General features: G+C 39.1%; 1 protein-coding gene across 1 annotated transcript; it reads right to left on the bottom strand.

The window, feature by feature from the left end:
* Positions 1-8,692: 8,692 nt before the first annotated feature.
* Positions 8,693-10,420, bottom strand: LOC114657582 (tigger transposable element-derived protein 1-like). The gene is made up of 3 exons (XM_028809466.1): positions 10,226-10,420; positions 9,674-10,132; positions 8,693-9,580 (listed from the first exon to the last, which is right to left on the bottom strand). Exons 1-3 carry the CDS (start codon positions 10,418-10,420, stop codon positions 8,693-8,695), a joined length of 1,542 nt encoding a protein of 513 aa, XP_028665299.1.
* Positions 10,421-26,920: the final 16,500 nt, after the last annotated feature.

Raw genomic sequence — 26,920 nt, 5'->3', positions numbered from 1 at the left:
AGTGCTCACTCACTGCTGAATGATCTCAAGACAGCTTTGGGAGTTAGTTCATCCTCCTGCCGAGTAATCAAGATGTACCACACACATTTACTGATGGTGGAAATAAAATTACAGGATAAAAATTCCTGAAGCAGTTTAAATTATGTGTCAGGTTGATTCACTATCCATCCTTGTATGTCAAAGGTTATTCATTTCAACAGTACAGATTTATGTTGCCATTATGCAAATGTGAGTGAGCAATAGTTTATTACCATTTTCCTGATCATACAGCATGCTGAACGGGTCTCTACTTAATTAGAGGCTTTACTTACCATAACCTAAAGATGCTTTCTGCTGTGAGAAATGAAACAATCTATCTTTAGAAGAGGAAGAAGCCTCTCTATTGCTGCTGCACTTATTCCTTGAACTCCTAACTTCTGCACTCCCAAGTTATTAGTCACCCATCTAGACACATAGCATCAATGACCAGAGAATAGTCCTAGACCTGTAGACTGTTATGCGTATGGGTTTTGAAATGCAAAGAACCAAATTCTGTGTGTTTTATATCTATAACTTCAATTTAAGGGTGTTGTGCATTATTATTTTGTGATGTTTCTACAACTGTTGTATTTTGATTGCAGGCACTGCCATTTTGTGCATTTTGAACTGCCAAAGTCATATTGTAGTTGACAACCTTGTGGTGAATGGATGTTCCAACACATGACATCATCAGAAGGACTTTATCTTATTATTTTAACATTAATTCCGGGGTAGCATTTTGTGTTTTGATTTTTCTGGATTGGTATTTTTACTGGATTTTGAATTTCTTAGGTTAATTTCCTGAACCTTTCACTTTAGCCTTCTGCCTTGTCAAATTCCACCTTGGCAGAACATAGACAGGAAAGCAAATAAGAGTAACAAACCCTAATTAAACTATACATTAAAAGAAGTCCAAAACAGATTAATTCACACAATGTAGCCTAAACAGGTTTAACATCCTTCTCAAAAGTAGCTGTCTCATTCTATCTCTTCATATAATTCTTCAAAGCACGTAACCTTGAATGCAGATGTGGGTCTTTTCTTTTCTTTAACAAGAGCAATGTGGCTACAGACAGCCATAGAAGATATATCTTTCAGATGATCAGGTAAGAGATGCCCCAGCTCCTGCTTTATCGGTGCTGTGAGACATGCCTGGACACCACCAGACTGAGACCACATCTTTATCCAAATAACACGTTTTATTAATCACCAATAAATACAGTCCCGCACAGCACACTGTGCCCCCAGCACCAATCACCCCTACTCCAGGCTTCTCTCTCACTGTCCGTGGGCTGCCTTTCCTCTCTCCACGGGAGCCTCGTCCTTCTCCCACTTCCGACTCTAGCTCTCTGATTGTAGGGAGGCTGCCCCTTTTGTAATGACCCGGAAGGGCACTAGGTGCTCTGTCTGACGAAACTTCCTGGTGTGGCGGAAGTGTCAGGAGAGCACCCGAAAGCACTCCAGGCATCCCTGGAAGGATCATCCTTCATGTTCCCTGGTGTGGCGGAAGTTTAATGTTTCCCAGGCTCTCTGAGACTCAGGGTGCCCCCTGGCGGTGGCCACGGGCCCCCATGGGCTTGAGCCTCCTTGCTCCTCTCCCGTGGTCCTCTCCAGATCCAGGGCGGTTGCCCCCTCGTGGCCTGGAGGATGAATACGCCACCTCCCGGTCCTTCCATGCATCCTGGCTGGGTCTGTACCCCAGCCGCTTGTGACAGTGCTCCCACCTACAGTTTGTGGTTCGCTGGTGTTTTATTTTTCAGAGGTCCTAGATACTAAGTTATGATTCCATTCTATAACCTGCACCTATCCTTATCACTCTTCTTTCATTTGTAGGGTCTTATGCTTCAGATTATCCCACATCACTCCTAAAAGGTGTAGCTGGTCTCACAGCAGGAGGAAGCTTGCTGCCATTTTATTTTGCTGTAACTGACTTCACTTGAAAGGAGATGCAGTCACTCTCACAGATTTAGTCCATGTCTAGCTCTTCCAGATAGTTTGTGTCACCTGGACTTTGCCAAAGGAAGCTATTGATGCTTGACAGAAATATAAGCAGTTTCTCTCTCTCTCTCTTTCTCTCTCTCTCTTTATCTCTCTCCCAGTTTCCAGGTTATGTGTCTAAAATCCTTTTGTACATACAACACTTTCTTTCCATATATTCTTCTGTCAGAATTAGAAAACACCAAATTAATGCTTCAAGCATCTGAACCCAGTCACTAAACTCATTGCGCTTGAGTTCTTATTAGATAAACTCAACATAACCTCAGACAGGCTTGCTGATGGTAGGATTCTAGCTCTTTGTGTCTTAAGATGTGGTACCACTAGTAAGGCTGAGAAGGGACATCTGTTTGCAACTCCCAGTCTATTTTTTTCATTCACCCACTCATCCATTTGCCTCACATCTCTACAATTGTCTCTACACTTAAAAGCATATACCAGTTTATCTTATTTAGGCATTGCTACATCTTCTGAAAATTAGCCCTAGAAAAAATAAATTTAACTGTTTTAGTTTTTGAATATGCACTCTGGCTGAAATTTATTTTATTATGGTCACTTGAGCCTAATGGTTCAATCACATCTATTCCCTGAATCCTATCCTGACTATTACAGAAAGTTAATGGAACATTCTTAGCACTCTAATGTAACTCTGATATATTAGGGGAAAAAAAACAACTTAGAAAGATAGATTGTTTGAAAATGCAAAGTACAGAGGCTGTGAATCAAAACATTCTCTGAGGCGTTGCAATATTAAGGGTGCCAACCCTGCCACAACCCCATTCAGTGACAGACAGGCTAACAAAATAAGGATACTCGCAAAAGAAATAAATGAAACAAAAGTCATTTGTGCTACCCATATATATCGTAAGCCAGTACAGTAAGAGCTCAATGCCTTAATGTCTCACTAGGGTCAAAAAATGATCTCTATCTCTGAGTTCCCTGTTTATATTGGCTCACTCTTGGAAGGGGTGGTGCTTCTGATGTCCAGCAGGCTTGGGGGTAGGCATTGTCTCTTGGTAACATCTACAGTCTGTGGAGGATACAAGAGATACAGTTAGTGGCATGTTGCTGTTAGTAATCGGTTTACCTGGGCCTTCCAGAAAGTCCCCAAGTATGCATGCATCACAAGGCATACACTTCTATGAACATATATTCTAACTTGTATATTGACATATACTAATTTATACAGCAATATACACAGTAAAGTATATTTTATATTAAGAGAAATCTATATAGTAATATAAAGAAACATAATTAATATATGTAAGCTTGCAAGGCTTCTAATAGCACACAAGACCTGTTAAGAAAGCAAATTTAACAGGGATGTGGAGATCCAGCTGAACTCCTCTCTGCATTCCCAGGGTAATGGCTGAACTGCAGCTCTACTAATACTTTGGTCAGCACTTTACTTCATCTGATATCAAATGTGTAAATCAAAGTTGAGCTGACACCTCTGCAGAGGTTCCTTCAGACAAAAAGGCACTCAAATGGACTTTCATTTTAGGTTTGCGTGGATGTGATGGACAAAATAAGGTGTTTATAAGGAGGAACTGGATCTCTAACTGAAACTGACTTTGATCCAGTCACCAGAGGTATCACCTTCCTTCAACACTAGCTCAATTCGTCTCTTCTGTCTCATTGTTAGTGGGGGGATGTAAAATCTGACCATCTATTCTCTTTGATGAGCTGAAAGCTGACAATCCATTCTCTTTGGAGAAGCTGAAAGCAGACCATTTGTTGCCTTTGTGAGCTAAATACTGATGAGCCACACCCTTTGGAGTGAGAAGCCACCAACTCTATATGAAACAAAAAGGTCACAAACTTTTATTGGATTGGAAGTTACTCTCCATAAAGGCCTGGAGCTGGACACCCTTAACTAGCTCAAAGATCCACCCTGCCAAGCCAGACTCGGTTCCAGTGACTCTGCCTAGTCTGAGAAAACTGAGAAGCAGTCATTACTTCAAGAAGGGAACTTTGGTGCCTATAATCTTCTGCCAGAAAGACTAATGCTTTTCCCTATGAACTTGCAGAGCTTAACAGTGAGCTAAGGAAGGCAGCATCACACCATGGACAATGGCCTATGCAGCATAGAAAAAAAGTACACTCTAATGCAAGAAGGGTTCTCTGTTTGAACTGGTAGCAGCAACACACAATTACACAACACTGGACATCACCCTTATAGCCTTGGTATCATAAAACTGTTAATCTATGGCGAGATAAATTAGAAGTCTAAATCTTTATATACAGTATAAAATTGTACGGTGACTGACTGACTAATAGATCAATGCACAGCCTAAACCACTGGAGCTAGAAACATGAAATTTGGACAGTAGATAACTTTTGTGACGTAGGCATTCACTAAGAAGGGATTTTTTGAAATTCCACCCCTGAGGGGGTGAAAAGGGGGGTTAAACTTTTTTAAAGTGACACCTGTATATCAGAAACTACTTAACTGAGAAACACAGAAATTGGTATACAGACACTTCAATATAAAAAAATAAACACATATTTTTGGATTTTTTGAAATTCAATCCCTGCAGGGGTTATACAGGGTGTGCAGGTTTGTATGGAAAAAAAATGAAAATAGGACTTTGGTCTTTAGGACTTTGAAAATAGGACTTTGGTCTAACTTGATAACTATGCTCTACAAAAGAAAGAAATAAACACATACTTTGGTGTTTTTCAAAATGTAACCTCTGAGGGGGTGAAAAGGAGGGTTAAACATTTTTAAACTAACACCCGTGTATCAGAAACTACTGAGATACGCAAGAATTAGTATACAGGCTCTTCAATACATAAAAATAAACATGTATTTTAATACTTAAATAGATACGTGTTTCTACTTTAAAAACATTTTAATTTTCATCTTTTTAACATGCACACCAATGGTGTAATTATTGTGTAATTGTTAGCTGCTAAGAATTGTAACAAAATAATAGTCGTAGCATTCATACTGCGAGCACACCGCCGCCGCTGAGTATATAAGCAGCAGCACAGCGCTGGCCACTTCATTATAAATGCGACATTTGTTTGTCTAGGCAACACATCTGCTCATTCGATATTATTTTCAGTTCTATCTTCTAATTTGTAAAACTGTACTTTTCAGTGCAATTTTTTCCTTTTTAAACACTTATCAAATAGATATCTTTATCATATATAGATATCACAATAGATATCACAAATAGATATCCCTATTCGTTTATTCTGTTTGATATCCACATAAATATAATATTTTTAGCATTTCAACCTCCTTTCTCTCAGATCACACATGCTTTTAAAAAATATCTTAATATAGCTCCTATTTTGTCCCGCAAATATTATTTATTTCACTATAACACAATACCTGACGAAACTTTGAATATTAATGGAGGAAATGATATGCCATGTTGTCATTCTCATTATAGGAGACAGGGCTTGCTTATTTCAGAGTCTGTCTTTTTTAATGTATAGTACCCAGGAAATGGCAATGGAAGTACGTGAGCAAATCGTTAGGTATGTAATAGACAATTTGATGGAAATTTCAATTATGTTTCATGACAGTAATGGTGACAACTACTCCACATCAACTGATTATTACACCGATATGTTGCAGCCTTCGACTTTTGGTGGTCTATGTGAGTTAGAAGTTGCAGGGCGACTATTTCATTTTTCCTTTAAGGTTTATTGTAATGGCATTCTTTATGTAAAATCAAGTGTTGAAGGTCGTCCTGTGAGACGATTACAGTTTATACACAACCTCTCAAGTGGTCATTTTGACACCTACTGTATCTTCCACATAATTCAATTAGATCTAAAATAACAACTTCACATGTATCTGAAACTAATTCTGTTATTGTTGCCAAAAAGATAACCAAGCGATATTTAGAGATACCCACATCTCAACGTTGCCCTCAGTCCCCATCATCTTTGTCTTCTTCCAAAAATCAGCATTCTGATCACACTTTGTCTATATCGCAACCATCGGTAGTAACCCCTTATCAGAAGGGAAAGAAGAAACGCAGATACACAAATTCAACAAGAAAGAACCAACTTAAAAAGGCCCAGAAAAAATATGTACAAAATAATCCTATACTGAACCGTACAGCTGTGTCTGAACACCAAAAAATGAATCCTGAATCGCATAGGCAAGCAGTTGCTGATTATCAGCAGGTACATCCAGATAAACACAGACAGGCCGTGAGCAAGTACATCATAAGCAGCATAGAGCAACTCAGTCTCAGTATAGGCAAAATAGAGCACAAACATGGAAAGTTAAACATCTTTCAGGTATGACATATGATCCAAACATGGCATATGAAACTGATAGCTCTATATCTTTAGGTGCCATGTACCACAAGTGTCAATAGTGTAATACTATAAAGTGGAAAGAAGAAAGTGCTGGTATGTACTTGCAGTGCTGGAAAGTTACAACTTGAACCTTATAAACAGCTGCCCGAACCTCTTAATAGTTTAGTATTGAATAATCATCCTGAGCACCACCACTTCATGAATAATATCCATAAATACAATGGTTGCTTTCAGATGACATCATTTGGAGCTAATCAAGTGTTAGGAAACAGATTCATGCCTACCTTTAAGGTTCAGAGCCAAGTCTGTTTTTCACCATGCTGTTCATCTTGAAAATGGTCAACATGTTTATTTTGACTTCAGTAATTTAAGTGATAAAATCAATAACTCACCCCAGTCAACATTGTTGGGCTTTTTTGAGCTTTGTAATACAGATGATTTTGCCAAATCACTATTGTACCCTCAAGTCTCTTCATACTTTGTATGGAACAATAAAAAGTTTACAAGGAGAGAAAAAAAAGGGAATAATGTGGAAGGCTTGCCAGGAGTAAAGAAAGAACATAGACTTGGAAGAGTTTATACCATTCATCCAAACAACTCTGAGTGTTATCACCTCCGACTCCCTCTCCAAGAAGTTAGAGGTCCTAAATCGTATGAATTTTTACAAACTGTGAATGATTTTCTTCACCCAACTTTTAAATCTGCTTGCAAGGCACTTGGTTTACTTGAAGACAACAAGCATTTGGACACTGCCTTTCAGGAAGCCGCTCTATGTCAATCACATTTAAGATGCGCAAATTGTTTTCAATAATGCTGGTATTTTGTCATCTCTCTGATGCATGTAGTCTTTGGGAGGAACACAAAGATAGTGTGAAGGACAGCCGGGTCCCATGCCCGGCAGGAACGCCCCTGCTGCATCTATTCCGGGGGAGCCACCATGGGCAGCTCAGTACCTCCCCCGGGACGCTTGGTGGCAGCCTCCCTGGTGGACGATGATTCCCCAACCTGGCGCAAGGCTCCATGGGAGATGGAGTCCTCCACAGCCTGGTTGGGGGCTTGGATGGCCGCCAGGGGGAGCTGCATGGACTTTCCAGCCCAGCTGGTCGACTCATCAGCCCCACCCGGAAGGTCAATTAGGACCAGGTAATCAAGCACCTGGTACGCCTCCGGGTGGGGTATAAAAAAGGCCAGCCACCACCACTCGGGAGAGCCAGAGTTGGGAGGAAGGAGGACGAAGCTTGTGGTGGAATGGTGGGAGAGAAGAAGTGTGGTTTGTTGTGCTATATATTGAGTGTATTTGGGACTGTGTTGGGCCTGTGGGACACGGGGAAGGCGTGCCCCACGGCTGAAGAGAAATAAAAAAGTATTTATTTAAGTACGTGCCTCTGCCTGAGTCTGTGCCGGGTCGGGCGCTATATAGCACCTTTTACAATAGTCTTTCTGAACATTTCAAAAGGCAGGTCAAGAAGGAAATACCAGATAACATTGAACAGTTTACAAATGCAGTACATAACAAATGTCTGTTAGTAATCGAAGAAGCACTGCTGGCGATAGGTGGACAAAATCTACAAAAGTTTGGTTTGCCTCAATCAGAGACATCTGAAGATGTGGCGAACAGGGATTATCTTAATGAAATCTGTTACGGCATGGTTGCTTTAAAGAAGGTAGTGTTGGATAAAGAACATTCCCTTACTGATGAACAAATACAGTAATACCTCGGATAACGACCACAATCCGTTCCGAAAAGTGGGTCGTTATCCAAAATGTTCGCTATCCGAAACAATTTTCCCATAAGGAATAAAGGAAATAGAAATAATTGGTTCCTAGCCCCAGTTGACTCGCTAATATATGAAAGTTACAGACTATATAGGTATGTTTTTTAAATGGGAACAGTTATAATACAGTACAAATGATGTTAAATAAAAATAAAAACATTAAAGAAAGCCTTTAAACATAAGAAAACATAGGAAAACTTATCGTTTTGACTGACATGTAGCATTGGTAGGCTTGGCTATGACCGACTGAAAATGCAATGTGTAGGAACAAAATCATTATGAATAAGCACATAACATAATTCTGTAACTAAAAACTAAAGAAATGACACTACAGCATGGAATAAGTAAAAAAAATGTGGAATCTTACCTATCTAGTGAGGCGATTACGACAGCAAAGGGAGGGTCACGACAGAGGAGGGAGGGTCACGGCAGAGGAGGGAGGGCATATGACAGATACGCTACGTATGGCAGAAAACAATAGCACTGGGTAACTTTAATACGTAAACACATTTTACTGTTTACTGTACATAACTTAATTTTACGAAACTAATTTACAAAACACTTTTTTTTTATTTTTATGCTTTTTTTTATGGAGGTGTGGGGAGGAAGGGGTGGAATTACTGCTTAGAGGGGGAATCCCCCTCCATGAGAACATCGGGGGATGTCCTCTGTCGCTTTGAGGTTGAAGAAAAAAACTTGTCCAGTGTCTGTTGCTTCTGCCTTTTTTGTAGCACTTTTCGATAATACGACATCACATTATCATTGAACATGTTCAGGCTCCTACTGCCTACCGCACTGTTTGGGAAAGATTTTTCTACAAACAATTGCAATTCCCCCCACTTGGCACACATTTCTTTAATCACTGAACTTGGGACTTCCTCCTTCCCTTCCTCTTCCCCCTCCGAAGACATATCCTCAGCCAAATTGTTTTCTTGCTCAGCCTGAAGGTGCTGCAACTCTTCAGTAGTGAGTTCATTACTGTGCTCCTCCACAAGTTCTTCAAAATCGTTATTATCCACCTCCAACCCCATGTTTTGGCCCAGGGAAACAATTTCATCAACAATTTCTGGTTCGAATCCTTCAAAATCTCGCTCTGGAACACAGTCTGGCCAGAGTTTCCTCCATCCTGCATTCATAGTACGGTAGGTCACTTGGTTCCATGCATTATCAATAAGATGAACACAATTCAAAATGTTGAAATGATTCTTCCAAAATTCCTTCAGAGTTAAGTTGGTATCGTTCGTTATATCGAAGCACTTTCTGAATAAGGCTTTCGTGTACAATTTCTTGAAGTTTGAAATGATCTGTTGATCCATGGGCTGCAGCAAAGGGGTTGTGTTCGGTGGCAGATAACGAACTTGAATAAAGTCGAACTCTTCTTCTAAGTACTCGTCGATGTTTGGAGGATGTGCTGGAGCATTATCCAGCAGGAGAAGGCATTTGAGGGGAAGGTTGTTCTTCTCTAGGTATTCTTTCACAGCCGGGGCAAAAACTTCGGTCACCCACTCGAAAAAAAATTGGCAGGTCACCTAGGCCTTAGAATTAGACCTCCACATAACAGGCAATTTCTGTTTTATTACATTATGCTTCTTAAATACTCTTGGATTGTCCGAATGGTAGACTAACAGCGGCTTCAGCTTAAAATCCCCACTGGCGTTACCGCACAATAGAAGAGTTAGCCTATCTTTCATAGGCTTGTGCCCTGACAATGCTTTCTCTTCCTTCATTATGTACGTTTTATTCGGCATCTTCTTCCAAAACAGGCCTGTTTCATCCGCATTAAATACCTGTTGCGGGACGTAACTTTCTTCTTCTATGATTTTTTTGAATTCTAGAATGAACTTCTCGGCCCCTGCCTTGTCGGACCTAGCTGCTTCCCCATGCCTTATGACGCTGTGGATGCCTGTTCTGTGCTTAGATTTTTCAAACCAGCCTCGACTGGCTTTGAAAACAAAATCACTTAAAGCACTTGTCTCTGGGGTTTTCTTCTTCAAATCTTCGTAGATTTGCAGCGCCTTCTCACTAATGAATGCCTCACTGATGCTAGCACCTTCTAACTGTTTTTCATTTATATACACAAGCAACAACTTTTCTACTTCGTCTATTATTTGAGGCCTTTGCTTTGTTATAATACTCACTCCTTTTCACACATTAGCTTCTTTAAGCTGCTCCTTTTTCTTTAAAATCGTCGAGATTGTCGACTTTGACTTGTCGTATTCTCTTGCGATATCCGACACACGCATGCCTCGTTCATACTTGGCAATAATTTCTTTTTTCAATTCAATTGTTGGCCGCTGCCTTATTACTGCACTGCTACCAGCTCTCTTAATCTTCTTTGGAGCCATGATTGAGGGCTATATTATTAAATAAAGCAACAAAATCACTAAATAAGAAGGATGCACACTGATAAAGATAATGAACGTCTGTTCGTAACCGTGTCTCGAGCGCATAGGAAGATGGGAAGCTGGCCGCTGTCCGCTGGTCACGTGTGCATGACGTAGCAATCTGTTCGCTATCCGAAATTTTGTTTGCTTTCGGTGGCAAATTTTTAGTGAAATTTTTGGTCGTTATCCGAATTGTTCGTTATCAAAGGTGTTCGCTAACCGAGGTTCTACTGTAGCTGTTTATTGTCAGAAAATTGGTAGTGTTGCAGCAGACTTAGGACAATTTTTTTTTCTAGACGCTCCTGGTAGCACTAGTAAGACTTTCTTGATTACCTTGCTCTTAGCAAAGGTTAGGAGCAGTTGCAAAATCGCTTTAGCTGTCGCATCCTCTGGGATCACTGCTACACTTCTAGAAGGGGGCGGAGTGGTGGCTCTGAGGCTAAGGATCTGCGCTAGTATCCTGAAGATTGCCGGTTCAAATCCCCGTCACTGCCAAAAGAGATCCTGCTCTGCTGGGCCCTTGAGCAAGGCCCTTAACCTGTAATTGCTCCAGGGGTGCTGTACAATGGCTGAGCCTGCACTCTGACCCCAAGGGGTATGCGAAAACTACCAAATTCCTAATACAAGAAATTGTATAAGACGAAACAAAGAACAAAAAAAAAAAAAACAAAACTGCACATGCTGCTTATAAGCTTCTTTTCAACCTGATACACATATAGATCTCTTTATGTAATATTTCCAAGCAATGTAACATGGCAGAAGTGCTGCGACATACTAAGCTTATTGTTTGAGATGAAAGCACTATGGCATATAAAGGGTGTATTGAAGCTCTGAATAGAAGCCTTCAAGATATCAGGGATAATAATAAGGTGATGGGTGGAGTTACAGTGTTGTTGGTAGGCAATTTTCGTCAAACATTACTAGTAGTGCCCAGAGGAACACAAACAGATGAAGTCAAAGTATCTGTGGCCATCGGTGACCATACTCAAACTCACCAAAAATATGAGAGTCCATCTAAGAGGTGATGTGTTCTCTGGTCAGTTTTCAGACCTATTGCTCAAAATAGGGCATGGCGATTTTCCAGAATTGGATGGTAAACTTACAATCCCTTCAGAACTGTGTTCTATCGTGACCACTGTGGAAGACTTAATTTCCAAAATATATCCTGATATTGCCTACATCCTTAATAAGCCTATAGAATGGATATTCAAGCATGCTATTTTGACCCCTAAAAATGATCATGCTTGCATCTTATTAAATTCTTTTGAAAGGGCTTTAATGGAATACAAATCGGGAGATTCGGTGCTAAATATGGATGATGGTACAAACTATCCCGTAGGCTTATTTTGAAAGTGGGTGCTCCAATGATGTTGCTGCAAAACCTACACCGACCCAAACTTTGTAATGGAACTAGGCTGCAGGTAACAGAATTAAAAAGCAATATTATTGAGGTGACAATATTGAGCAAATGTGCTTGAGGGGAGTCAGTGCTCATACCACGAATAATCTTAATACCCTCTGATTTCCTCTTTGAATTCAAGAGATTGCAGTTCCCCCTTAAAGTCTATTTTGCCATGACCATCAATAAGTCTCTGGGTCAGACATTAAGTTTCGCCGGAGAGGACTTAAGGGAAGGCTGTTTCTCACACGGTCAATTTTATATTACATGCTCGAGGGTCAGCTCACCCAGCAGTCTGGTCATTTTGGCGCAAGAGAAAAAGACTAGAAACATTGTTGATAAAGAAGTGCTCTAGCCATAATATGTAAAGGGTTAAACTGTTTTTTGATGACCTGCTGACCTTTATTGAATTTCACATGGATGAACTCACAGGCAAAATATATATATAAAATAAAATATATAAATACAATATATATATAAAATAAAATATATATATACATATATATATCAAATAATATAATAATAATAATAATATCATATTCTAATCAAATCAAAATGAATACAGCATTTTGTTTCATATTTCATCTATGAATAGCCTGGGCAATGCCGGGTAATCCAGCTAGTAGCCAATAAATTGTCAGCCTTTCCTCCTTGTGTTTATCAATAAATTGTACTATTCTGTTTCTTAGAATGAGTGTGTTTCAGTTAATTCAAGTTTAATGACCTCTTACAGAAACCCCACCTACAGAGAGAGGCATGGAAAATAAAATTGGAGCTTTACCGAATTATTGGAAAGCAAAACTAATAATTAATTAACTGATTGATTAACATAGATCAATCAATTCTTTTTCTCAAAATAAAACACAATATTCCTGCATTTATTTAGCATCCCTGGGTGAGCAGAATCAGAGATCCCTCAATTTCCAACAATGGTGTGTCACTCCCAGTTAAAAGAAGGTGGAAAGGACTGCCATTAAGAGATCTGATAATGAAAAGCCACAGGATATGCCAATTTCGGTTCTCAAAAGACAAAAATCAGTATATGTGCTCTTATAAAACTCTCATATCACTCCAGCAGAACCACAGACGAGGCTACCCAGTAAGGGAAGAGGGAAGAAAACACTCCAGACATTTTCTTGATGCAGGCAAAAACTACTGACTTTATTATTGAACATGCTTAAACTATATACAGTACATAACTGTTGCCTCTCCACTCATTACCCCGCCTCCTCCCGCACTGCACTGTGATTGAATGGTGTGTTTACAGAGACGCAGTGCATCCAGCTGCTACACCAGCACCCACCTTCTGACTGCATGTCTAAACAAATAACTAAAGTAAGTTATTATTACTGTCTTGTGTCAGAGTGTAGCTGTGGCGTTTTAACACATATATATCCATAGACCACATGCTTGCCTAATCTGTGTTTGCTGTTATTATGCCATAAAGTGAAACAATAGTCAAAATGACAACAAAATATCATAGCAAATACAAGCATTTTTCAAACATGGGGTGCAAAGTACCTGCAGTGGTTTACATTCGGCTATGTTGGGTGTGTCTATGTGTCTGTCTCTACTGTTGCTGCACTCATTACAATGTTCAAATTAATTATTAAGCTTCAGTTACCTTGTGCTACTGGAGCTCCTGAATTAATAACAGCAATTTTACATTTTTATTTTCTCACAGCATCAAGTCTTTTGTTCAGTTTCTTTTGTTCTCCCACTGACTTTTCATTGTTGCTTTACGTATTTGTCTAATACATGAGGAGAATTTTTTTGTTGTCTTTTTTGTGGTAAACTGCAACCCCAGCAATTTAAAGTGCATGGACAGGAGCAAATTTGGGATGGTTTTTAGGAAGAAACACTGCAAGCTGAGCCTTTTTAGCATCGGATTTCACTGCTGTTCAGTACAAACTTTAATGAGTTGTTCCCAGATAATATTTTCATTCAAAAATCACATCTGTGCATGTATGTGTATTAGCAATTTTTCTCTTCATTTATGTGTGAACTGTTTTTGCTTTTAATTTTCACTAAAACCTTACAAAATGAAAATACTTGTACTGTGAAAATTTTTGTGTACACATCACGCTAAATGCTTTGAGGTTTGTTACATGCAATCAGACTGCAAAGCAAAAACTACTAAGGATACATGGACATAGTGACCAAGCTTAGAATCGAACCAAGGTCTTGAGAATTGCGAGAAAGCAGTGTTAATAGTGCAGACATGTTTTGTGCAATGTGCCATACAAAATGACTCGTAATGGGACGATATTAAGTAGAGCAACATCTATTAATAACTGCTTTTAAAGAAATGCAATTTAAAATATTGAAAGGTTACTTTAAAAAAGGTCTCTTTAAGAATTTAAAGATTCTTTCCTGGTTTTGTTTGAGTACCAATTAAACAAAATACAAATACAGAAATGCTGTAGTTTCATCTGAAAGCATAGATGATTAGAAAGTTGAATCAACAAAGAGGAATGTTCTCTCTTTGTCTAGCCTCTGCAATTCACCAAACCATGCATTTTACAGCCAAGTCCTTAAAATCAACCAACACCATTCGAGACCTCAAGAGTTCTGTTTATGTGTACAAAATTTCTGCTATATGAGTCTTATAGTGCTCTTAGAGTCTATGACTCAGCTAGGGACAATGCTATAGTATAAGGATTGAACAAATATAATTAGTGAAATATGCAAGAGGTAAGCACACACCCACCAATCTATTTACAATTATAGCTACTTAAGATCATAATTCAGAGATGTAATCCATTAGAAGTGCCTGAGTGAGCCAAACATAGCATCATATATTTGCCAGTGGCTTACAGGAGTAAAAGACAGCAGAGTTTGATTTTGTTTTTCTGTCTCCAGGTAAATTTAACTGCCTTATTTTGTTGAAGAAATGTATGACAAAAACATATTAGTGTGTTAAAAACAGCTTACTATATTTTACTTTGCGACACTTAGCAATCTAAAGGGTATTTCCCACTGGCATTACAACATAAATTTATTTGATTGATCAATGCCTTTATCCAAAATGACTTACTAAAATTTGTGATACAACTGGTTACATTTGTTTTTGCTCAAGGTCACGCAATGTTAGTGGCAGTATTTGAACACACAACTTCAGAGGTTTAAGTCCAAAGACTTAACAACTGCACCATACTGCCTGCTGCCTAGGTTGTAATAAAATGTCTACACAGGTTGTAAGAGTTTAGTTTAAGTTTACTGTCATGTTCAAAGGGCATAATCACATTTTTATTTGCATGTCCCCCACAGCCTAGTGACAGAAGTATAATACAAGCCATGGACAAAGAATACAACAGCATACATCTAATTCAGCATATCACGATGTACAGTATTGTATTTATGAACACTCAGAGGTAAAACTTATCCAGTAATCAGAATAAATAACTTTTGCTTCATCTAGAAATTCAGTTAACACTGGGCTGATGATACAAACAAACCACCAGTGAAAGGCAGCAGAAACTACACAATACAAATGTTTAAATTGCATTTGTCTTACAAGCTTCTGTCTACATTAACTGTGTATTTTCTTTTTCATTTAATAAAATACTAATTACCTCCAGCACAAGGAGAAAAGACATTTTTAAAATGTGATTATACAATGAAATAGAGCTCATATTAAACTCTAATGAGAATTAATTCGTGAAGTACACCCTGTATTTTTTTCCTAAACTGAAGCCTGTGTCTTCAAGTTATAATCGCTGAATTGCTGGTCAAGGTCAGTACCCTGGCTGAAAATCACTAAGTTGAAAATACACACTCTCTCCCTTAACCTCAACAAACAAGTTGACTTTGTTTTATATAAAGTGCTTTCTGTGTTGAACACAATCCAAAGCTGTTTATAAAAGATGTGCAGTGCTATATACAACACTACTGTTTACAAATAACATGTACAAACAGGGTATTTAATTTCAAGACTCAAATCATTTTTAGATTCAATCATAACCTTGTTTATTTGGAATTCAAAACATCCACGTATCCAAAGTGTGACCCTACAAAGACCTAAGGCAGAACGTGGCATGGCTTTACCTAACTTTCAATTTTATTACTGGGAAGCAAACATACAAACTATAAAAAAACTGGACATAGACAGAAATAGACAAACATACACAGGCTTGGTCCACAATAGAAATAAAATCCTGCAGTACTTCTTTATATTCCTTGCTTTGTACCCCAATAATTACAAGTCATCACCAATATACTAACAACTCAATTGTGCTTCGCTCACTCAGAATATGGACAGAGAATCTTTTATCCGTGGCACCTCTACACCAGAACCAACTTTTTTCACCCTCTCAAATGTACGCAGTTTTTAATACCTGGAAACATTCGGGATTAAATCACTTAGACATCTGTACATAGACAACGTCTTTGCATCCTATGAACAATTACACTCCAAATTTAACTTTCCAGCAACACATTTCTTTCAATATCTTCAAATTCTAAACCGGTTTAAACAGAACCTGCCCAATTTCCCTCACCTCCCACCTCCCTCTATGCTGGAAAAAATATTGCTCAGTCTCAAGGACTCAGACGGCATTTCCGTAATATATAACACTATTTTACAGTCCCTCCCTTTCAAAGATCCAAGAGAACCAAGAGGAAAAGGATCTCTTACTCACCATTTCAGAAAAGGAGTGGAAGATAGCAATGTGGGGAATTCACTTGAGCTCCATATGTGCAAAGCATACAATTATTCAACTCAAAATTATATATCGAGTACATCTGTCTCACTTAAAATTGTCCAAAATGTTTCCAGGGCAAGATCCAACCTGCGAATGTTGCAATCAAGACCAAAATCTTTAAATGCCTATCAGACAGCCTTGGTGTCACAATCCCTCCTAACCCATTAACAGTTGTGTTTGGTGTTCTTGCAGATGGGCTTAAAGTGGAGAAGGACAAACAAACTGTAATTGCCTTTACTACACTATTGGCACGTAGACTTATTTTGCTCAACTGGAAGTGTCTGCGTGGGTTTCCTCCGGGCGCTCCGGTTTCCTCCCACAGTCCAAAGACATGCTGGTTAGGTGGATTGGCGATTCTAAATTGGCCCTAGTGTGTGCTTGGTGTGTGGGTGTGTTTGTGTGTGTGTTGGCTGGGATTGGCTCCGGCAGACCCCCGTGACCCTGTGTTCGGATTCAGCGGGTTGGAAAATGGATGGATGGATGGATGGATGGAAGAATCCTATCTCACCTATTCTAAGTCAGTGAGTAACTGATGCTATATATTATTTGAAACTGGAAAAAATCGTGCTTAGAGAATCTGTGTAAAACGTTTTCAGAACCTGGCAGGATCTAATCAATAACATTTTAGAATAAAAATTTAAATTACAGATGCAGGTTCTCTCCCCTCTTTTTCTCCATTTATCCTTATTCATTTATAAATGTATCTATTCACTTATCTTTACTAACATAAAGTTTTACACTGCTGGCCTAGCTCTCTTTCTCAGGGGTGGGAGTTGATTTGTTTAGAACCTTTTTTTATTATTTTTGTTTTTTGTAAAACTTGAGTTATGTGTATGGAATGTTATCTGATTTTAATAAAATCAATAAAATAAAAAAAAAATTTCAAGGCTCACCCAGGTGCCATAGGGCTGGCAGGTGTAGAGATGGAGCCATGGTAGCATAGAACAGAAGAAACATTAAGGCCCACACATTAGAATGAAATCCATAATGGTTGTCAGACTATAGCGCAAAATGCAAGGGCAGACAAACAGCAAATGCCAATATCAACATCCCTGGTGTTTTCAGAACTCTGGGAGACATGCCTGAAGGAATACGACTGAAAAATTGAAACCCTGGAGAACTAATAAAACATTTATGAAATTCCCAAGGCTGCTAGGGTGAAGCACACAGTTCCTAAGATAAACTTTGTACTCTGGGTTCCCTTTTTTAATTATAAGAGCATCATAAGCAATTTTATAATCATGTACTTCCTAAGACAAAACAGAGTTCACTGGTACAGTGGTCTCGTACAAAGGGTATTTGGATTAATATTCTCCAGACTTTATACATTCACTGCAGGCCCTCCAATTGGATTCCAATGACCCAGATGTGGATGGGGTGTCTTTTACCTGTAGACCAATTAGCATAGAGTCAGAATATAAGTTTGATCAAGGATTCACAGGAAAGACAAAGGATGGTAGACAATGAAGCGATAAAGAATAAAGAAAAGATGCCAGATCACTCTTATCTTGTTTGTCAATGCAGGTATGATCATTGATATTATAATGTGTGACAGACAGGTATTCATGAGGCAAATGCTATATTTTTGTGACAAAAAACAGGTTTTCAATTAAAAAAAATATATACTATGAAGAATCACTAGGGGGCATTGCAGCACTTCAAACCCCAGACACAACAACACAGGCAAAATCCCAGAAGCCAATAAGTATATTTATTGCCAGAAATGCCTTATACACACACTACAAATCCAAAAATATGATTCTTCCGTTCTCCACTCCTCCCAGGTGAGCCTTGTACCACTCTCCTGACTCTGACCCTCTAGATGAAGCTGAGAAGCTCTCTTATACCAGACCCAGGAGTATTTCCAGTGCTATCACACTGCATACATGAAACACTCTTTCAGTCAGGCGGAATCTCCCTGTGACAGAAGTGACTTCCTCCAGCAGCTCCCCTTCGCAGCACCTGAGGACCCCAACAGTGCTGCCTGTGAAAACTTTCAACTTACATGCAGCCCTTGCGGGTGTGTGAATGGAATGCACACCAGAGGGATGTTGCCACCCAGTGTATGGGGGTGGAGCACATGGCCCTGGGAAGCTGTCTCCCCCATCCGTCCATTATAAAAGCTTCCTGAGCAGGAAATGTACTAGCCTATTAACCAGCCTGGTCGGGATGCCCATCCACCTACATCCTTCCATTAAATAGGCCACCTGGCCAGGTAAGAACCCAATCAACCCATGTTGTGTATTACAACTATATATGTTAATGAAGATCTATTGTTGAGATAACAGGTGTTAAACAGATTCAAAGGAACATCCATCCATCCATTTTCCAACCCACTGAATCCAAACACAGGGTCACAGGGGTCTGCTGGAGCCAATCCAGGGCACAAGGCAGGAACCAATCCCGGGCAGGGTGCCAACCCACCGCAGAACACACACAAACACACCAAGCACACACTAGGGCCAATTTAGAATCGCCAATCTACCTAACCAGCATGTCTTTGGACTGTGGGAGGAAACCGGAGTGCCCGGAGGAAACCCATGCAGACACGGGGAGAACATGCAAACTCCATGCAGGGAGGGCCCGGGAAGCGAACCCGGGTCACCAGGTCTCCCAACTGCGAGGCAGCAGCGCTACCCACTGCGCCACCGTGCCGCCCTCAAAGGAACAAGTTTATCATAATCATTAACAACACAATAATCCACACAAAAAACACATTTTGAAATGGGTTGTAAATTAGAAAAATAAAAGTATGTTGCCCATTAAACAAACCTCTCAAATCAGATTGTGTGACCAATATACAAAAAAACATGGGAGATTAACATTTATTCCATACATCATTATTCTGTGATTCATAAAGACAATACTGGAAGCAATGAGTAATACAGTAGGTGATCAGAAAGTTTTAGGATGAAACAATAATGAGAAACAGTTGACACAAACAGGTTTTATTTACCGTATATACTCATGTTTAAGTTCTCCCGCAGATAAGTCAGGGTTTGATTTTACCGTATAATTTCCTGTATTTTTTTTTTTTTAATATATTTTACTAATTTTTATTGTAATCATTCCATACAAATAGATCAATTTATAACCAAACAAATTAAAGACAAATCAAACCCCTGTATTTTTTAATGTCGGTCGTATGAGTTGAATGCGGAAAACTCACTCTATTGATGCAAGAGATTATGATATGCTAATGCCCACCTGAGAGGGTAACCACCGAGCACACTGCCTTTTTTTATCTATGTATTGTGCCTATGTGACCACACGTTAATACCCGAACTATTCTGAAGCGGCGTTTGTACTGTTTTGTGTTTTTTTGTATCTCACACCCTCATACACCTTTATTGTAAAAGCATCCCTCATCTACAATGAAGCGTTCAATCAGAAGAAAATATGAAGCTGTTTTTTAATTAAAAGTCATTGAAGTGGTGAAAGAAATTGGTAATTGCACTGCTGCAACAAAATTTGATGTATCTGAGAAACTGGTGCGAGATTGGAGGAGGCAAGATACAAAAAAATAATAATAATTAAGTGTCATATTTTTGAACGGGCGTATAAGTCGGGTCTGATTTTATGATTGATTTTTCAGGTTTCAAGACCCAACTTGTACGCGAGTACTGTATATACGGTAGCAACAATATCCTTGTAAATACTAATATACTTGTTTTTATGTTCTCATTTTTTTTTCTTTGCCACTTAAATAAATGTTTTGTCTTTTCTGTGCAAACACTCTTCTAGAACTGATTTAAAGTCATCATCATAGGCTTAGCATGTCCCATGCATAATTCACAAGACATTACCCTGCATTTTAATTTTCACCCACTGCTGAAAAAGTCACCAAGAAAAATTTACATGTGCTCATTGCACTTTGTGGAAAAGAAGCCAGCAATATGATGCTCCTGTTTCAAGGAAGCAGTGAATCTAGGTGTTGAAAGAATGAGTATATATGTAGAAAGTCTTTTTTCAATTATTTGCGGAGATCATGCTTACCAGCCTGCGGTGGGTTGGCACCCTGCCTGGGATTGGTTCCTGCCTTGTGCCCTGTGTTGGCTGGGATTGGCTCCAGCAGACCCCCGTGACCCTGTGTTCGGATTCAGCGGGTTGGAAAATGGATGGATGGATGCTTACCAGCAAATACCTGAGTGCATTGTAGTCAGCGTTGCTACTGGACGTGAAGAGTTTGCTGTTCATATTACTATGGCTTGTCCTTCTTAATCTCAAAGCCAACCAATTCTAAACTTGTGGTGTTTCCATTTCAGTTTAGGGAGATATTTTTTGAGCAGCAAGTGATCACATGGCTATGCCTTTACTAAGAGTTTAATGGCTGTATTTAGTCAGATGAGGGTATCACAATAGCCTGATGCCAATCAAGGTAGAGTGGACAGCAGCATCCCATTGTTTGGTTGACTTTTTGTGATGTGAAACCTGCATGAAACTGCATGTTTTGCTAGTCAATAGCAAGAGAGGAACAGATATTATTAGTTAGGTGAGTTCATGTTTAGGTTAGAGAAGTCTGCACACATAAAAGAAATTTCTTCTATTGATCCACCAGAATTCTACTGTACAGAAACATCGCTGCGAAGCAAAGAAAAGAAATCAAATTCAAAGAATGGCTTTTAATCCATCCAAGGAGTGGAAAGGCATATTGAGAATTGATCTTATTAAAGTCACTTAAACATTAAAAATAAAATCCTGGCAAGTTGCCCGTCCATTGCAGGGTGTGTTTCTATTGTAATGGATGGAAAGGCAAACATGAATATAGAATAACATTTGTTGTATTTCATTTTTCTTCATTGTACCTTTCCCTTCCTGAATTCAAAGCCCTATGAAAGAATGAAATGCACCACATTAAGACAGTGTGAGATTTCTCCTCCTTTCAAAAAAAGAAATATTAAACAATATGGCTAATGGGAAATATACATTAGGTTTTGAAAAAGGCCAAAACAAGTATGCCTTAAGTTTGCAATTTAGCCTGAGATTGTACATTGAAAACAAATCAGAAGACACAACAAAGTAAATTTTATTATTTTTATAGTGTTTTACTTTTACATTGTTTAATTTTGTGAAGTTGTAATAGACCCAAATGCTTGAAGCAAAAGAAAAAAACAAAATAAGTCACAACGTACTAGCAAACTAGCAGGGTGTTTGCCCATTACCGTATGTTCAGTCCACTAACAACAAAGATGAGTGTGTTCAATTCCCATATTTACTTTCATTTTTCTTTGTTTTGGCACAAGATCAGATATGTCAGCTGAAAACAATGCTTCAATATATTATATTTATGAATTATTCTCAAGGAATCCAGTGTAACGTGGATTTTTAATTGTGATGAAACTGATCTAATGAAACTTTGCCTCAATAAGAGCTTTTTCGATCTCAGAAAGAAAATACCCAAACATGCATTACTTCCATGTGTAACATGATACTGTTTGCTTTCCCCCTGTACAGAGCAAATCTGGTGAACACTCCTATTGTGCAGTCAAAAATTCTTACACATTATGTCAGTGGTGTCAGGTGGAGACGCTGCTTTTTCCCCTCTCGTCTTTTCTTAAAGTGGAGGCATCATACACTGGATACCCTGCTTTTATGTCAAGGTCATGATAAAGACTAGGTCATACTCTCTGTTAGACATATTCTACTGCTAAAAGCATTCAACAGAGTACTGAATTTCAAAGAGTCTGCAAATTGCGATAACATGTATTCATTTTTTTTTTCAAAGTAAGATTATATTATTTAGAAACAAAGTAATCTTCCAATAAAGCTTTCTGCAGGCACTATGGCTTCCATCCTTAACATAAATAAGTGAATGTTAGCTAACTGATAGCTGTTTGCCTTAATGTGCCCTGTAATGCATTAGTAGCTCATCCATAAATTTGTTCCAGCCTTAAACCCAAAGCTGCTGGTAGCTTGTTACTTGTTTCTTGCTGGTTACCTTGTAATGGAATAAATGGGTTTGGAAAACACGTGGATGAATGAATTACCTTTCTCTTATTCCCACTGTAATCATCCATCCATCCATCCATTTTCCAACCCGCTGAATCTGAACACAGGGTCACGGGGGTCTGCTGGAGCCAATCCCAGCCAACACAGGGCAGGAACCAATCCCAGGCAGGGTGCCAACCCACTGCAGGACACACACAAACACACTAGGGCCAATTTAGAATCACCAATCCACCTAACCTGCATGTCTTTGGACTGTGGGAGGAAACCGGAGCGCCCGGAGGAAACCCACGCAGACACGGGGAGAACATGCAAACTCCACGCAGGGAGGACACAGGAAGTGAACCCAGGTCCCCAGGTCTCCCACCTGCGAGGCAGCTGCGCTACCCACGGCGCCACCGTGCCGCCCACTGTAATCAGTGTAAACATATACAAGTAATCTTCAGGTCTCATAGTGTTTTGGTCATTTGATTTGTTAAAGCTTGTGTATTTATTTTGCAGTTAACTGTGTGTTTAAAAATGTACTTCTTTAAAGGTTTAGAAATAACCAAGATGTCTAAATATCAATCTAATTCTAAATGGTAAACATTTCTTGACCTAAAAAATGTGGTATGGAACATAACAAGCTGGATGAAAACACAAAACACCTCATTAAATAAGATTGATCTAAAACATTCATCAGCATCGGACTATACAATAGGTTGAAATTAAAAACAGCAGGCACACCAACTGAAAACAGCTGCCTTGGTAAAGTATGAAAATTGAAAAGAAGATTCCAGAGCAAAGTGCACCACTAGATAACACCACTAGAGTGCAGTATACACTGACATGTCCTCATAAATCTTCCTTCAACTTCTCTGTTATTTTCATAATGCGATAATCTTCACAGTGCTTCTGTTTTCTTGTGGTATTTTTACTTAACTTTATTAACTAAAAATTTCTCTTATCCCAGTCTTACAATTCTGCTTTACCTGAATTTATTGAGTCATTGCACCAATATTAATAAAAATGCATAAAGCTAGAGAAAAAGTTTTTGCTTCCTTCCACCACGGGATTCAAAATGAACCTGAATATTTCAAGCTGGAGTATTTGTGAAATACTGAATTTATCTTCCACTGGTATGTACTCGTAAAGATTCTGACTTTTCCATCCACTCAAAGTAACTTTGATCAATTTTGGGTAACAGAGCCCAGTAGCATCAAGTAGAAGGCACGGTTCAGTTCTGGCTAGGGCGCTAGCCTAATTTTTCCAGATTCTTTATTATGACATCTCTCCATCCATCTACATATTCCTCCATTTTAAAAACCCGCCAATGCCATGACAGGACTGTAGGGAGCAAAAGCCTACTCCAACAGCAATAGATGCAAGACATCAGAACTGGTATTGGTCAAGATGGTAGTCTATCACTGTTCAAACTTAAACTTTAGCAAATACACACTTACAGTGGATGCAGAAAGTACGAAGACTCCTTCACTTTCTGCACACTTTTTTGTGTTGTAGATTTAATTTTCCATCCATCCATTATCCAACCCGCTATATCCTATCTACAGGGTCACGGGGGTCCGCTGGAGCCAATCCCAGCCAACACAGGGCGCAAGGGAGGAAACAAACCCCGGCAGGGTGCCAGCCCACCGCAGGATGCACACACACACACACACACCAAGCACACACTAGGTACAATTTAGAATCGCCAAAGCACCTAACCTGCATGTCTTTGGACTGTGGGAGGAAACCGGAGTACCAAACTCCACGCAGGGAGGACCCAGGAAGCGAACCCGGGTCTCCTTGCTGCAAGGCAGATTTAATTTTAAATGGAAAAATTTGCACATTAATTAAAAATAAAAAACTGCAATTCCTCATAGATATAAGTATTAAGAAACTTAATTCAGTACTTTGTAGAAGCCCCTTTTGTAGCAATTACAGTTTTCATTCTTTGTGGGTAATTCTCTACAAACTTTGCACACCTGGATTTGGGCAGTTTATCCTATTCTTTCAGGTAGATCATCTGAAGCTCCATTAGTTTGAATGTGAAGTGTCTATAAACTGCCAACTTCAGGACTCACATGTTCTTTGGGGTTTAAGTCTGGCCTTTGGCTAGTCCAATGAAAGACAGACAGAGACTTGTCCCAAAACCACCCCATTGTTCTCTTGGCTGTATGGTTCAGATCATTGTCACTTTGTGAACTGTCACCACAGTCTAAGGTTGTGTGTACTATGGAGCAGGTTTTCTTCAAGAACCTCTCTGTATTTGGCTGCATTCATTCTGTCCTCAGTTCTGACAAGTCTTCCTGTCCCTGCCACTAAGAAGCATCTCCATAGCATTATGCTGCCACCTCCATGTGTCAACATATATATTGTATTAGGGAGATGATGAGCAAGGTCTGGTCTTTGCCATACATATTGGTCTGCGTTCTACTGAAAGTGGTCAATTTTTGTCTTATCAGACATTTTTCCTTATATTATCAGAGTTCTTTAAATGTTGTTTGGCAGACTTCACGTGTCATATGGCATTTGTTCAAGAGTGGTTTCCATCTAGCCACTCAACCATAAATGTCTGATCAATGGACTGTTGCTGAGATGGTCATCCAACAGGTTCATCCATCTCAGCAGAAGGCTACTGAAGCTCTGTTAGAGTGACCATTGGGTTCTTGGTTACTCAGTTTGGCTGGACTGCCAACGCTAGGAATGGTCTAAACTTCTTCCATTTTTACAATTATTGAGGCAACTGTGCTCCTTAGAAAAGCTTGTCCTGATCTATATCTCACCACAGTTTTATCAAGGAAGTCTGCAAAGACTTTCTTAGACTACATGGCTTGGTATTTGTCCTGACATACAGTTTGAATTTTGGGGCCATACATAGGTAATGTCTTTTTTTCTCCATTAGCTTATAAAGTTTAAACTGTTTTAATTAGTGCTGGTACATATTTATAGGGCTGTCATTGAAAGCATTCTCACTTTCTCCATAACAGTCCAGTATGGCAAAGCATCTGCTCAGTCAAAACATAAAATTGCAGCAATTATTCAGACAGCAGAAAAGACGGTAGGCTTGAAACTGGTCTCCTTTGAGGTCCTGTATACATCACATATCAGGAAATGTGCTGGAAAAATAAACAAAGACTACACTCGTCTTGCCAAACATCTTTTCCAGTTATTGCCATTGAGGAAACGTTACTGGTCACTAAAGGCAAGATCTGTTGGACATGTAAACAGTTTCTTTCCTACTGCAGTCACTGTTGTTAAGCACAACCTCTGATTTATCTCTGTGTTTTCCTGAATTCTATTCTCCTCCTTTCAATAGCACTAGGGTGTTGTACCGTGTTAACCATTATGGATGCAATGAGAAATCAAGCAAAATGACACATTTCAATGACTAATTAAAAGGATTACAATTTGAAAGCTTTCGAGGCAACTCAGGCCCCTTCATCAGGTTTACATCTTCCCTGAAGAAGGGGCCTGAGCTGCCTCAAAAGCTTGCATATTGTAATCGTTTTAGTTAGCCAAAAAAAGGTGTGATTTTACTTGATTTCTCATTCCTCCTTTCAATATAAATTCTGTTTATTTGGTGTTAATTTTATATAGAATTTACCTAATATAGTGATATTCTGCTTTACCATATTGTTTAATATATCAGTGTTAACTGTATATAATATTGTTATATATTGTATATTGTGTTGTTTAATTGTATCTACCTTGTTATGTGTAAGGATGTAACCTCAAGAGAAATCCCTAGCAATAAAGTTCAAGTTCAAGTTGATGTTTGACACAGGTGGACTCCAATCAATTTCTAGGCCTGTTTCATGGACAACGAAAGCAAACTCGGTGCATCTGACCACAATTTGGAGTGGGACAGCAAAGGGTCTGAATGCTTCTACAAAAATTGGGGTGGAGTGGTGGCTCTGAGGCTAAGGATCTGCACTGGTATCCCAAAGGTTGCCGGTTCAAATCCCCATCACTGCCAAAAGAGATCCTACTCTGCTGGGCCCTTGAGCAAGGCCCTTAACCTGTAATTGCTCCAGGGGAGCTGTACAATGGCTGACCCTGCTCTCTGACCCTAAGGGGTATGCGAAAACTAACAGATTCCTAATACAAGAAATTGTATAAGGTGAAATAAAGAACAAAAAAAATTAGAGATTTCAGTTTTGATTAATAAATTTGCAAGCCTTTCTGAAAATGAACTGAATACTTTCTAAATTCACTGTACAGTATACTGAGACAAATTATAGTCTCTAAATTAACCGATCAGGCAAATTTTAGGAAGAACTAAGAATCAAGGGCAGCAGAAAAAAACCCAGACAGACACAAAGAGAGCTTGTCATACATAAAAGACAGACAGTGGCTGAGCTGAAAGTGTCTAACCCAAGTCCATGGGACAAAAGCACTTAGCAGTGTGTCCTCTTGATTACTAACAAAAAC

This window comes from Erpetoichthys calabaricus, chromosome 9, assembly GCF_900747795.2.
Source record: "Erpetoichthys calabaricus chromosome 9, fErpCal1.3, whole genome shotgun sequence".
In the NCBI taxonomy this organism is placed as follows: Eukaryota; Metazoa; Chordata; class Cladistia; order Polypteriformes; family Polypteridae; genus Erpetoichthys; species Erpetoichthys calabaricus.
The sequence above is the reverse complement of the archived record's forward strand: the minus strand, read 5'-3'. Positions and strand labels throughout refer to the sequence as shown.

What these genes read in the sequence shown, in the direction of transcription:
- LOC114657582 (XM_028809466.1), bottom strand. Translation starts at nt 10,420, where the DNA reads ATGGCTCCAAAGAAGATTAAGAGAGCTGGTAGCAGTGCAGTAATAAGG. An exon ending in AGCAGCTTAAAGAAGCTAAT is followed by an intron (nt 10,133 to 10,225) that starts GTGTGAAAAGGA and finishes AATGAAAAACAG; the next exon opens with TTAGAAGGTGCTAGCATCAG. An exon ending in ACCATTCGGACAATCCAAGA is followed by an intron (nt 9,581 to 9,673) that starts GTATTTAAGAAG and finishes TTTTTTTTCGAG; the next exon opens with TGGGTGACCGAAGTTTTTGC.